Below are 15711 nucleotides of genomic sequence, written 5' to 3' on the forward strand. Positions count from 1 at the left end.
AACTTCTGATGCCATTGTCTACTAGCCTGTTTCAAGCCATATAACGATTTTTCCAACTTACAAACTGAACCAGATGGCACTGCCAATCCTAATGGAGGTTTTATATACACCTCTTCTGGTAAATCTCCATGGAAAAAAGCAGAATTAACGTCTAACTGGTGGACATACCATCCTTTAGTAGCAGCAATAGCCAAAAGCATTCTTAAAGTAGTGAGTTTGATGACTGGACTAAAGGTATCAAAGTAGTCAAAACCTGCCATTTGAGTGAAGCCTCTTGCAACGAGCCTTGCCTTGTAGCGTTCTACCTCACCATTGGGTTTGAACTTGATCTTGAAAATTCATTTGCAACTGATTGCCTTCTTTCCAAAATGAAGAGAAGTCAGTTTCCATGTTTTATTCCCCTCAAGAGCATTCAATTCGGCACTTATTGCCTTACGCCAGCAATCATAGAGGATGGCCTCTTCATAACTTCTTGGTTCTGTGGTGCAGGATATAGTAGCTGAAAAAGCTTTATGCCTTATTGACAATGTGTTGTAAGATACATAGTCAGAGATTGGATACTTCACTTCAAAGGAAGTTGGAGATTGCTGAGCCGAAATATTGACCTGCATGCAATGATACTCTTGCAAATAGGATGGCTGTTTTCTTTGCCTGCATGATCTTCTAAGTTCATTAGCATCAGATGTGCTGTTTGGATTAGTTAATGATGTAGCAAGATTCAAAATTATTTGCTTCAAAAATGGAAGGTTGACCAGAAGAAAAATCATGAGATGCAAGTTCAAGTGAGTGAGAATTAGGAGAGTTAGATGCAGGTGCATGAGGTTCAGAAATGAGAATTTCTTCATTAGAATGCAAGTCTCTTGATCTTGTGAGTGAATTATTTTTGAAATTAGAAAGAGTGTCCAAATTAAGCAATTTATTTGATGTTTCACTACTGCAAAAAGGATCTAAATGAAAATTCATTTCAAGATGAGAAGCATTAAAATTTTGAGAGTACATATTTTGAGAGTACGAATTTTTAGTGCCTAAAGATTGATCATTTGAAAAAAAAAATCTCTTTGAAAGGAAAATAGGATTCATAGAAAACAACATTTCGAGAAATAACAACTTCTTTGGTTTTAATATCAAGTAAAATATAGCCTTTTGTCCCTGATTTATATCCAAGAAAGACACACTTTCGTGCTCTATGATCCAATTTCTTTCGATGAGCATATAAAGTAGAAGTAAAGGCTAAACAACCAAAAACCTTTAGAGATGTTAATTCTGGAATGTTGCCATTAAGAATTTGATATGGGCTATGTTTAAATGTAACTTGGGGTACTCTATTAATTATGTAATTAAATAGCATGAGCCACTGCATAATGCCAAAAACAATTTGGAAGATTAAAAGAAAATATGAGAGCCCTATCTACATTTAGAATATCTTGATGCTTTCTTTCAACAATTCTATTTTGTTGTGGTGTTTTCACACAACTTCTTTGATGTAAAATTTCTTTCTTTTGATAGAAAGAAGTCATCAAAAATTTCTGGCCATTATCAGTTCTAATGGCTTTTACCATGATTCCCTTTTGTGTATAAATCATTTCAACAAAATTCTTTAAAAGAGAGCGAGTTTCAGATTTATTTTTCATAAAGAAAATCCAAGTAAACCTACTCCTATCCTCAACAATGGTTAAAAAATATCTATGGCCAGAAGTAGATGGTGTGGCAATAGGCCCCCAAATGTCAGCATGAATCAAATCAAAAGGAAATTCAGATTTACTCAAACTATTCGAAAAAGGTAGCCTCTTTTGTTTTGCAAAATGACATGGATCACATGGTACATCATTGTTTGGACATGAGATAAATGGATGCATTTTTCGTAATTGTTGCAATCTACTAAAAGAAATATGGCCTAACCTATAATGCCAAAGAACACTTTGTGAAGTGTCCTGTTCTTCTGTCATAATATTCAAAATCTTTTCTTCTAATTTGCTAAAGTTAACAGCCATCTTTGCTTGAATATTCATTGTATACAACTCTCGCTTTTGATCAGCAATTCCAATCATCCTCAAGGTAGGTCGCTCCAACAACAAGATAAGGCATTAGTAACTTTTGAAATAGAAATGAGATTACATTTAAAACTTGGTATATATAGAACCTCAGTCAAATAAAAATCAGCTGAGAAGAAAACTGTTCCACATAAGGTTGTAACAGTTTGTGAACCATTTGGCATGATAATTTTAACTGAATTAATATGTTTAATAGAATAAAAATGTTTAAGACTAAAACAAATGTGAACAGTTGCTCCTGTATCTAAAATCCAATCTTGAGAATTCAATTCAAAACCGGAAAGAGAAATGAGATGAAATATACCGGCTGAAGGAGCATGAATGGTTGCCAAATTTTCATCATGAAGAGGTTCTTTATGTTGCTGGAATAGTGCAATAAGTGCTTCTTTCTGTCTATTCGAGAATATCCCATCCAAACTGATCTTGCCTTCATTTTGGATAACTGTGGGGTTGCATTCTGCATTACTCGCAACTACCACTGAGTTTACTGAATTAGCTGAAAGAGGTACTCCATTAGAGTGATTTGGTTGCAAATGTGGTGGAAAGCCATGCTTCTGGTAACATGTATCCACCAAGTGACCTTGTTTTCCACAATAAGAGCAAAGTTTGGGAGCTCCTCTAGTAGTATTTCTGCCACCTTTACCACGCCCTCTTCCTCTTCCTTTGACATTATTGGTCCCGAATTGGCCTTTTTCACCTCCAGTATTGATAAATTTGACACTGCCTTGGCTAATCTGGTATGACTCTCTTTCACCTATAGATTTAGTGTGAACAGCATTCACTAACATTCTAGAATCTGGTTCAATGAGATGCATCATTTGTCTCTCTTATTGAAGAAGTAGAGAAAAAACAGTATTCACATCTGGAAAGGGCTTAAGCAACATAATATGGGAGCGCACACTTGCATATTGGTCATTTAAACCTCTAAGAAAACGAATCATATAAGACTGCAACCTATATTGCCTCATTATGTCTAATCCACAGCTACAATTACTCAAGCAAGCACAAGTTGGTATGGGTCTGAATTTGTCTATTTCCTCCCAAATCCCTTTTAGTTTTGTATAGTAAGAGGTGATGGATAACTCACCTTGCTTTGTGCTGAACAGATCTTCCTCAAGCTCAGCAATCCGAAATAAATCACCCTCATAAAATTGATGTTTGAGGTCCTTCCACAGTTCGTGTGCATTGTCGCACCACAGTACACTCTGCAAAATTTCTGGACTCAATGATCCATGTAGCCATGATAGCACAAACGTGTTGCAACGGTCCCAAGCATCATATGAATAATCCGTTGGAGCTGGTTTGAGTAGCGTGCCATCAATGAATCTAATTTTATTCTTCGATTTTAAACAGATCCACACAGATCTCAACCAGGTGTGGTAGTTCAATGTGGTAAGTGGAGTGGTTGTGAGAGCGATTCCAGGTGTCTCACTTGGGTGAAGGTAGTAACAACTTGAAGGATCTTGAAGAAGGTTGGTGTTAGATCTAGAAGTGGCTTGGAAAGCTTGAAACTGAGCCATCATCTTTGCAAAGTTCTGAAAATCTACTGCAGTAAAACTCTGCGTATCTGGATTCATCACCTCTGCCTCATTCGTTGCCATTGATGAATAAATAGGACAGATCTACCTTTTACGAGCTACTCTAACTACAAGTTCTCATATGTGGTGAAAGATTCACACTTTGTTGCAGGCTCCACGTTCACCGCACCATGACAAAACTCTGTTCAAACCTGCAGAGTTGAATGGTAAACTAGTGTAGCAAGTACCATATGAGAGGGAGGCTCTGAAAAGAGAGAAAGAGGCAGCTGAGGGATAAAAAGCTTTCTTACCTATCTCATTACTATTATCCATATATATACAAGAATATTAGACACTCTAACCCTAATTGACATACTCTATCTAACCATCTATATACATCAGAGTACCTCATGAGTACCTAAGAAGTACCTGATTAATAAAATAAAATACTATTTAATATATAACCTCAATTACAGTCAGTGACATTGCTTCCTTCACTTTCAGAGTTATATTTTGAGGAGATTTCGAGATATCTATCCATTCCTTTAATATGCTAATTTTACGGCCCTTGAAGTCCTTTATCTTTCCGCCAATCGCTTTATGCCAGCTAAATTATCGAATTGGATTTTCAATCTTAATTCTGGTATCTCAGCTATTCACTTTTTAAAAAATTCGATGCAAGACTAACTTTCTAGGACATTTCTACACTTTCAAGGCCTTGAATCCTTTTTTTTTTTTATTACAATGATCTCAATGAATTTACTTAAAATTGGGTGGATCAATTTAAAAATTACAAGACATAGTTCTTTCTGAAAATTCATTTTTTTGGTCTTTTACCTACGAGTTTAAAAAATCTGTCATCTGTGACTAGGTTATCACTTAAATCAAATTTTTTTACAAAAAATATTTCTAAACAAAAATTTTGACTCCTTTTTAAACCTAAAATTTTTAGGTTTGAACTCACAATTATTGTTCTTTAACTTTGACCCTAAATGAATTTCTTTTTTCCAACTTCAAACTTTGATATTGGATGCTGTGAACTCCAAACTTTCTTCATGGATATATACACAATTCTTTATGTCACTTCTAAACATTGTGAACTCAAAAATCTCAATAGAACTAATAAAAAAATTCTGAATTTTGTTTCTGATTAAGTTCAGTATTTTGTTTTACATAACAATTCAATCAATGGCAGCATTTCGGATGTGTTACTTAATTCCAAAATATTAATGCTAAATGGCAATAATTTAAGAGTTAGTACGTCTCGAATATTACCAAATCTTATTCTTTTAAATTTATCCAACAAATCTTTGTCTAGATCCATTTTTCATTTCTTATGTTACAAAATAAAAATAAATAAATTTAAAATATTCGGATCTCGCTCATAATCTTTTATCAGGGAAGATTGTGAATTGTTGGATGCATTGAAAATTATTACAATATGTTAACTTGAAAGACAATAATTAGAGGCCAAATTTCTCACTTAATAAGTTTTTTATCCAACTTAATTTCATTTATTTTATTCAATAATAGATTATCTGGAGAAATGTCTCTCATTGAGTATGTTCTCTCTCTTGGTTCCTCTCCGAAGTCTCCATTGTAGTCGAGGGCTACGCACGATAACCCCACAAGTGGTATCAGAGTATGTTCTCTCACCTGATTCCTCTTCAAAGTCTTCCCGATGGCCGAGAGCTTCCCAGGGTGGCCCAACAAGTGGTATCATAGTATGTTCTCTCACTTGATTCCTCCTCGAAGTCTCCCCGGTGGTCGAGAGCTCCCCACGATGACCCAATAAATAGTATCAGAGTATGTTCTCTCACTTGGTTCCTCTACAATTTATATTTTCTTTTCATGATTATATGATATCTATTATTATTATTTTTTAATATATTATTTTATTTTTTGTCTTCATATGAAGTTGATAGTTAAAAATCGCTATATGATATTTAGTTAAACTAGTCAAATCATCTAACGATTCTTAAATATCAACTTCACAACAAAATAATTTTATGTGACTTTTCACCTATAATAATATAATAATAAAATAAATATAAACTAATTAATAAAGTATTAAAATTTAAAAATGATAATTATTTTTATAAAAACAAAAATAAAAATACTAATAATAAAAAAAATTAAATTTTATATAATTATTTAATTATACCGAGTTAACCGATTTGACCAGTGACCCATCGATTGAACCAGTGACTTAGTGATCCAGTAACCTCACCGGTTCGATTACCGGTTCGGTTTCAAAATCTCTCCGGTGGTTGAAAACTCACCATAGTGGCCAAATAAGTGGTATCAGAGTATGTTCTCTCTAGAAGTTAATTTTTGATCAAGTTCATTCTCTTGTTTTGCATAACAATTCAATCAATGGTAACATTTCGAATGTGTTACTTAATTTCAAAATTTTAACGGTGAGTTGTAATAATTTGAGAGATAATGTGTCACTAGTATTACCAAATGTCACTCTTTTATATTTATCCAACTACTCTTTGTTTTGATCTATTTCTCATTTCTTATGTCACAAGACAAAAGAAATTTTTTTTTTGAAATATTTGGATTTTTCTCATATTCTTTTATCAAGGTAGACTCTGAATTATTGGATGCATTAAAAATCACTACATTATATTAATTTGGAAGGTAATAATCTTAAAGGCCAAAATTTTCACTCAATTGGTATTTTGTCCAATCTAACTTTATTTAGTCTATTCAATAATAGATTATCTGAAATATTGCCTCTCATTAAGAAATTGTGAAAAGTTGTGTTCTAAATCTAAGTGAAAATGAATTTTCAGGAACTATATCAAATTAGGTGGAACAAAATATAATTGTGCTTCAATTACAATCTTATTTATTTAGTGGTAATATTCCCACTACAATATACAAACTTGATTTTCTCAATATATTGAATCTTTCAAAATAATTTATCAAGATCAATTTCAAGTTGTTGTTACAATATGACAAGCATGATTTTTAAAAATGAATCATTCGATTCATTTGATGTTACTATCCCCTAAGATTTTTTTATAAAAGCTACTTTATTTTTGTCTTCACTCATAATCTTACTATACTCATTAGGATATTAAATTCAACTATACACATTCAATGCGTGCCATTGATTTTTCAAGTAACAATCTATCCGGATTGGTACCAATAGTATTGTTTATGCTCGCTCCGTTGCAGTCTTTGAATTTATCCCACAATCAATTGACGGGAATGATTCCACAAGATATGAATAACTTGGTATTATTAAAATCTCTTGATCTCTCAAGTAACTTATTTTTAAAACAAATTTCTCATGTCACGTCTAATTTGTCTTTTCTTAGAGAACTGAATCTCTCTTGTAATAATTTTAAAGGCAAAATTCCATCAGGGATCCAACTTCAAAAATTTCAAAATTTGAGCTATATGAAAAATTTAAACCCATGTAAATCTTCACTCACAAGGATATGCCCACAAGATGAGGAACCACCAAATGAAAAATAGATAAGAGAAAATTATGACAATGATGATGACAACTTTAAATTTTATTTATGGTTCTATATCATGTTAGGATTTATATTTACCACAAATTATTTAGCAATTTGGAGTACAATTTTCTTCAATAGAAAATTCAAATTCTTAAACATAGTATTTTAAAAGTTTAACTTTGTGGTTGAAGTTGTGGCACGATGGTGAATCATTTGTCTATTAAGTATCTGTATCCGAGTTTAAAGTATCCGAGTACAAAGTATTTGAATTCAAAGCATCTGAGTTGGAAGTATCCCAGAACAATACATGGTTGACACCGAGTAGCGATAATTATTAAATAAAGTAACAAATTATATTCAACTTTTTAAATTTGACATGATACTTCTTTAAATATATTTTCTTATATTTTTTAATGCTAAAAATTTGATATATTTTTATTTTATTGTCTTAAATGATAATATTTGAAAAGAATATTTTATTATCATCAATCTTATTTTTCTTTCATTAAAATAAATATGATAAGCTAAGATTATATTTCATTGTTGTAAATGATTTGTTAAAGCATTGTTTTTAATATACATATTAAAAAAATTTAAAAACAAAAATTGTTCGGTATAATTTTGGTTTTACAAAATTAGTAATTTATAATTCTGATCCCATAATTCTTTTTTCTTTGCGGTTTTAGTCTAAAGTATTATTAGGTACCCATTCTTAAATTGGTATATATGTGTGTAATGATTATAATAACAAATTTTATTTATTTTTAATTTTTCATTTTACTAAAATTACACCTCTCTCTCTATATATAATTTACAGGTTTCTGAGGTAGATAATATGATTGGACTTGTTATTCCAACAAAATTTTGAATGTGTGTTATTACTTAGACTGTAACAGTCCAAATCACTCGCTAGCATGATATTGTCTGCTTTGGCACACAAGACTTCGCGGTTTTGTCTTTGACGATAGGGATGATAGCCGAAACCCCCACACTCACTTGTCAAAACGCGTCATGCTAGGGAGAGGTATCCACATCAGTTGGGGAGGGGAACGAAGCATGCCTTATAAGGGTGTGGATACATCTCTCTAGCATGACGCGTTTTGACGAGTGAGTGTGGGAACTTCGGCTATCATCCCTATCGTCAAAGACAAAACCGTGAGGCCTTGTGTGTGCCAAAGCGGACAATATCGTGTTAGTGGGTGATTTGGGCTGTTACAGATGGTATCAGAGCCAGAACCCGGATCGATGTGTCAGCGAGGGTGCTGGACTCCCTTAGGGGGTGGATTGTAAGGGCCCACATCGGTTGGAGAGGGGAACGAAGCATGCCTTATAAGAGTGTGGATACATCTCCTTAGCATGACGCGTTTTGACGAGCGAGTGTGGGGGTTTCGGCTATCATCCCTATCGTCAAAGGCAAAACCGTGAGACCTTGTGTGTGCCAAAGTGGACAATATCATGCTAGCGGGTGGTCTGGACTGTTACATAGACAATAATAAGTTAATAGTTATAATAATTTGACATGTATTCATCAAGGTTTCATTTTAAAATTATTTTAATTTTATCTTTGTAATATGTTGGATGTATGTACTTTGTGATAAAATTGTATTATTAAAATTGTAAAGTATATTTAAAGTTGTTTTTATTGTTTAACAATATATTGTAACAATAATATTTAGGAGACAATAAAAAATCAATTTAAATATAAAATTTATACTATTTAATATTCATTAATTATTGTAAATAAATTTGAGCTATTTAATTTAAACTGATTTATTATTATCTTCCTGTCATTACCGATATTATAATAACTAGCTAGTAGTAATACATTTATGATGCATTAGTGTCCCTCTTACTTTTTTATTTTCACTTGTAATAATTCTTTCTAATATATATGGCTGATTCAACTTCATCCTTCAATTATATTACCATTTTAAATGATGTACCATTTGTAAGTAATACTAACCTATTAATAGAAAAAAAAAATTATGAAACTTTTAACAAAATATAAAAATAATTAACATATATCATATTAAAAGATGATAATTATTATTATGCATGTATATACCAACAAGAAGCCGCAACAATTATATGTTCCGGTATTTTAAGAAATTAAAGGATCAATTGTACTTTTTCATATATAATAAGTTTGTTTTTACATTTTTAACATATAAAATAATGATACATTCAACTAATTCAACATAATTAAAATTTGAAAATAGGTTTTTAGGCTAAATGGAGAGTAAATCTCCAAAATGGTCTTTTAGATTGGGTTCGTGCACTAATATTGCCCCTCAATTTCTAAATGTTCTAAATGCATCCTCCAATTTGAACTCCGTACGAAATTCTGGTCCTTCCACCCAATTCCGGCATGACTCAGCAGCCGGAGTGCTGAGCTGTCGGTTCCACCTCCACGTAGGCTTCATCACCCTCCACCATTACCATCGTTCCTCCTCTTCTCCCAACGGAGCCACTACCCTTTTCTCTTCTTCCAATCCTCCTTTCCCTTTCTCCCTTCCTCAAGCATTGTAGCCCTTTCCTTCTCTCAGTTCACCAGCCTTCAAATCACTACCTCAGAACCACCGTCGCAACCCTTTCTCTTTTCTTCTTCATCTCTTCTTTTCTTTTCTCCTCTGTCCATTGGAGTGGGTGGATAAATCAGAACGGTGTTGTTTTGTGATGGAAGAAAATTGAAAGGTTGCTTGGAGAATATTTCCATACACTTTCAGTAACAATCAGAATCCAACAAACTAAATTAACCTATCATAACCACCTAAAATCAATTAAAACAGAAAATCAAACTAAACTAAGCCTAAAACTGGTGAAAATTAAAACTAAATTCTAAATAAACCTAAACTAATAGGGGAAGTTGGGGTGGTCCTCTTTAGCTGAGAAGAGAAAATGGGAGAGAAAGATGTGGCGGCGATGGAGATGCTGGAAGCTGCGATAGGGCTAGGGTTCGATGCGTGGAAGAGGGTGATGAAAATGGCAGATTGGCAGTGACAATAAGCTCGGGCTCGACGGAAGTGGTTCGCCAAGAAGAAAGCTCGACGTCTCTGGACCTGACGGGGAAGGAGAGGGTAGAGGGAGGAGGTTGGACGCGGTGGTCGCAGATGGTGGAAGCTATGGTGGCTCGCGGTGGTGGTTCAGCCTTAGGCCAATGGGTAAAGGAGAAGAGAAAAGAAGAGATGAAGAAGAAAAGAGAAGGGTTGCGGTGGTGGTTCTGAGGTAGTGATCTGAAGGCTGGTGAACTAAGAGAAGGAAATGGTTACAATGCTTGAGGAAAGGAGAAAGGGAATGAGGATTGGAAGAAGAGAAAATGGTAGTGGCTTCGTTGGAACCGCCAGCTCAGTGCTCTGGCTGCTGAGTCATGCCGGAATTGGGTAGAAGAACTAGGATTTCGCACGGAGCTCAAATTAGAGGGTGCATTTAGAGCATTTAAGAACTGAGAGACAACATTGGTGCATGGGCCCAATTTGGAGGACCATTTTAGGGATTTACTCGCTAAATGGATGCTTGATCAGTTGGCCCTGATTCATCAATAAAATGGCAAGAATTAAAACTTCTACAAATTACATGCAAGTGTGTATTAATTTGATTCTTAGTTAATGTGTATTTAGTATTTATTTGATATATATATATATATTAAATGGTTGGAATTTTTTAACCGTTGAGTTGGAATGAATGAGGAAGAAAAAGAAAATCTGTATATCATAGATTAGAATGGATATTAATATGTTGTTGTTGTTATTATCTTATTAGTATTAATAACTGAGTTTAATAAGTTATTATGATTAATAGTAATAACAATATAATAAATTATTTTATTTATGATGACAAATAATTGAATTTTAATTCAGTAAAATTTAGACAATAAATTAGTAATAAATAAATTTAGATTAAGAAATTAATTAATAGTAAGCTTCGGTTGGTGAGTGTGCCGTGACGTTGGAGGATGTGGCGATGATTCTCGGTCTGCCGACAAATGGACTTCCAGTTACAGGACCGACAATGAGTAGTTTTGAGGCATTGGAAGCCGAGTGCTTGCACCAATTTGGAGTTGCACCGAGGAAGACAGACTGTAGAGGGAGCTTTATAAAATTAACGTGGTTTAGGGGTTTGAAAGATCGTATAGTGTTGAATGATGATGTTCACATTCAGATGTATGTAAAGTGTCACATAATGTTGTTATTTGGGTTAATTATGTTTGGAGATAAGTCTGGTGCAGCAGTGCATTGGAAATTTTTACCTTTGCTCCGTAATTTTGGTGGAATCATATAGTTTAGCTGGGATTCGGCATGCCTAGCACACTTGTATAGGTTATTTTGTAGGGCAACTCGTGTCGATTGCAAGAAGATTGACGGGCCACTGACGTTGTTGCTTACTTGGGCTTGGATCCAGCTACCATTTCTAGCGCCGATTCCCGGCAATTCCCGGTTGTTTTCAATTGCAAACAGGTAATTGTGATTATTGTATGCATTAAAAGAAGTTCTAGATAATGTAATTTGTTTTTCACAAGATAAGTCAATTAATTAATTGTCGGATGGCAGGTGGCGTGACTGGGAGCGTGAAAACTATGGCTACCGATACACTTTGCTTGAGAATTACAGGAGGTTGTTAGATGATCTACAAGAAGGACAGGTATGTTGTAAAATACTAATACCGTATGTAGCTTGTTAAGTGAGTTAATTTTTGGGTACTCATCTGAATTGTTCCATGTGTCCAGTTTGTTTGGCAGCCTTATGGCATTGGAGACATTGACCCAGACTTGATTCCTTTAGCCATCCATCATAATTTGGTTCTTTGGAGTGCCAGAGTGCCACTTATATCCTTTGAATGCATCGAGTGGCATGCAATTGATAGAGTCATGAGGCAATTTGGTATGAGACAGGGTGTTCCTACTCTAGAGCAGGATTTAGGTGCATCACACGGCGAAGTTCTAACTGGGCCTAAGAATGAAGATTGGGCCAATACCCACTCTTCTTGGGTGATGCAGTGGACCAACCGGTATAGTCACATTCTCTCTGATGACTTGGTGCCTTTACATTATCAATTGGAAAGTTACATGGATTGGTACCGAGGGGCATATGGTGACCACTTGCAATTGTCGACCTTGTATTCCAAGAGAATCCAGAAGGTCCTCAGCCACCACCGGCACCATCACCATTACTTCTTTCAATAGCTGACCTAATAGAATCGTGTCGATCAGAGATAAGTCCCACTCCATCACGTGTCACCACATGTTGACGCAAGTTACTCAGGAAAAAGTACCATGCATCCGAAGTCTCTCCCTCCACTATGGCAAATGCAATAGGTACTATGTTGTTATTACCATCCTGTGAGACTGCAACCAATAAACAACCCTTGTATTTTTCATAAAAATGAGTCCCGTCCACCTGCACCACTGGCTTGCAGTGTCTGAAGGCCCTTATACAAGGATAATAGCTCCAAAAGACTCTATGCAGTACACGTATATCAGGAACCAAATCATCCCCCTGGTAAGCAGGCATTGTTTCAAAGTGAACCACTGCAGATGGCTCCTTTTGACACATGGCCTCAAACCATATGGGCAAAGCTTCATACGATGCTTCCCAACCACCGAAAATTGATTCCACCGCCTGCTACTTTGCTAACCAAGCCTTGCGATAACTGATGGTGTAGTTAAACTTTGACTGGACTTCAGCAATGATTGATTTCACCTTTATAGACGGGTCAACTTCTACCAACGGCTTAATTGCTTCTGCAACTGTCTTCGAATCCAACTTCGAATGGTCTTGAGAAATAGTTGACCTGGTACACGTGTGACTTCCATTGTACCTCCTTATCTCCCAACAGTACTTCTTCTGCATTTTGGTTACCCTGATCAACCAGTCACAACCATTGCCATATTCTGTACATTTGGCATAGAATGTCGTGGGTTCCGACTCATATACCCGATAGTCTACACTTCTTCGGATGGTATAATCTTTCATTGCCTTGATTACTGCCTCCCTTGAACTGAATTCCATCCCCACTGTGAACTCACCATCCGCCACAATAGGAAGGGCTGCATACAGCAAAAGAAAGAAATCCTTTATTATGTCCTCAGTAATAAATTACTTACTACAACTCAAATACTAAACACACTAGAACTATATAAGCCTATAATAGTCTTTTTTTTTTTCGCTGATCTATCTACGCAAAGAACCACTGAATACAATTCATAATAAAGAACTACCTATTAATAAAAAAAAATCAAATGCTATGGTCACAAATGACTATCCACATATGTTACACATCTGACTTATTTATCAGCTACATCAGAGTTTCACATGTCTATCTAGCTTTACGCACCTGAATTCATATATTGCGGAAACTCCGGTGCGTGCATAGCCTCCAAATCCAACGACCGCATGAAAGAAGGATCCTGAAACGGATGCGGGTTTGCTACTGCATTTGCAACTTCTGCCACATCTGCGTTCATATCACTGCCAGTTTCATCTTCGTCTTCACCTGGACCAACGATCTCGTAGTTACTTTCAAATTCATCCTCGCTTTCACTATTATAATCTTCCAACTCAATATTACGGTCTGCTTCGGATTGCTCAAACTCAATATACAACTCGATGCACGACATTCGGTGGCGATTATCCATATACAATGAAAACATTTCATGCATACTCGCTTCATCTGTGACGTACTTCGTCTGAAATTGAACGAACCCACCAAACACAGATAACGGATACCGGTACAAAATACACGATACTCTCCTAAATATTTGAGAATCTATCTTCTCACAAATCACCCCTTTCAATTCCTCAAATGATAATGTGAACGGAATAACATCTAATGGATTCTCACACACAAATTGAACCCCCTCATATGTTTCCAATAAAATCTGCCCGTAATAATAAATTTTCAACACAACTCTATTATCCATAATAGTATACGTACTTGACTAAACTCACTATTCCAGAAATTTATTCTACTTCAACAGAGAGGAAAAAAGAAAGAAAAATCAGAGGAGGAGACGAAGAACAGCTGGGACGAGGAGAGGAAGAACAGTTGGGACGGTTACGAAGAATTGAATGCGACTTCTGTGATATTTTTCATCTTAGGAATGCACTTACAGGCAAATCGTAGGGACCGACCGTGTTCGTATCGAAATTTGTGCGCATCAGAAATCGGTGGGTCCGACCGGTCCCCTCACGGATTAAAAAAAATTTCCTCTCCCTTGAAATCGGTGGGACCGATTTCCTTCCTCTTTGTTAACCCACAAATCGGTTGCACTGATTTCTAGCTCAACAACCTCACATAATTCGGTCCCACCGATTTGTGTTCTTTCCTCAAATTGCTTGAAATTGGTGGGTCCGATTTCTTTTCCACAAGATTCCAAACTCAACGCTGTCATAACAGGGTAATTCACCTGTAATGATCATAATTCAGCTAAACTCACACCAATAAATCATATAAAAAAAAATGAGCCGCAAATGTGAGGAGGAGTCACCAAAAATAAAATGTGAGAAGCTTAATGAATTAGTTGGACACTGAAAAAAATAAGGAAGACAACCCCTTCTCCGTCATCGCACGAGCTTCTTCTTCTCCTTTTCTCACCCACAGCGCCACCGCCGGCCACCCTAACCGCAGCAGCTACCTTTTCCTTCTTCTCCTCTTTTTTAAACACTGAACCAGTAGAACACAGCCTCTGTCTCTCTCGTTCTTTCTCGTTCGCAGAACAAAGCAAGCTCAAGCTCCACCACTGCGGCGCCTCTCTCTCTCCTTTTATCCCCCTCAGTTCTGGCTCGCATATCTTCTCAGTGCCACAGCCATCATCTCCTCCAGTCAATGCCGCGGCTACCTTCGCGCAGCCCTAGCTCTGTGGCGACCAAAATCGGTTCCACCGTCAGCCGCGGTTCCACCTCTCTCTTTCCCCTGTTCGAACCGTAGAGACCTGGGCATCTTCTTTCCCTCTGCCCTGTTTTGATTGTCTCTGCTTCCAGGTTTTAGTTTCAAAATTCTTTTAATTTCTGTTGAGTTCAATTAATTTTGTTTTGTTAGTTTGATTTTAGTAATTAGTTTAGTTAGATTTGTTTTCTGATTAGTGGATTTTTAGGTTGTTAAAATAGGATTAGATTTGGTTTTGATTCTGAATAGCTGAGAAATGTTTAGATTATTAATCTGAATCGTTGAACATTGCTGAATTTTTATTTTGCTTATTTGATTATTTGATAATAGTCATGTCCTTAAGGCCTTGTTTGGTAACAGGAATTGGGAAGAGAATGAGAACGAAATAGGAGAGAGAAAGAGAGAGAGAGAGAGAGACGGTGACTCGGTGAGGTGAGTAACTGAATGACGAATTAAAACGAAAGGTTTAGGGGCGAAGGGAGGGAGACGAAACTATTGATTCCGCTACTGTGTAATTGAATGGAATTGCGTGCACAATAGAATTAGAGATAACACCGAAAACAAAGAATCGTGTAGAATCAAGGGAGCTAGGGTTTGCGATGAGTGAGAGTAACAGCAACAGCAACGGGGTGAGCAATATCAACATAACAAGATTTTGTGTTTTATGTCAGTAATTTCCACAACCACTAGGTTTTTCTTTTTCCATTTCTCTTTCTGTTTCTGTTACATAACAAGATTTTGTGTTTTATGTCAGTAAAATTGGGCAAGTTGTTGGCACAGTTTACA

At 35.8% G+C, this 15711-nt stretch overlaps 1 protein-coding gene across 1 annotated transcript; it reads right to left on the bottom strand.

Moving 5' to 3' along the window:
• On the bottom strand, positions 339 to 3875 carry LOC110266748. The gene is made up of 3 exons (XM_021111740.1): positions 3139 to 3875; positions 2093 to 2805; positions 339 to 605 (listed from the first exon to the last, which is right to left on the bottom strand). The coding sequence occupies exons 1-3, from the start codon at positions 3650 to 3652 to the stop codon at positions 339 to 341; spliced, it is 1494 nt and encodes a 497-aa protein (XP_020967399.1). The 5' UTR covers positions 3653 to 3875.

Source organism: Arachis ipaensis, chromosome B09 (assembly GCF_000816755.2).
Source record: "Arachis ipaensis cultivar K30076 chromosome B09, Araip1.1, whole genome shotgun sequence".
In the NCBI taxonomy this organism is placed as follows: Eukaryota; Viridiplantae; Streptophyta; class Magnoliopsida; order Fabales; family Fabaceae; genus Arachis; species Arachis ipaensis.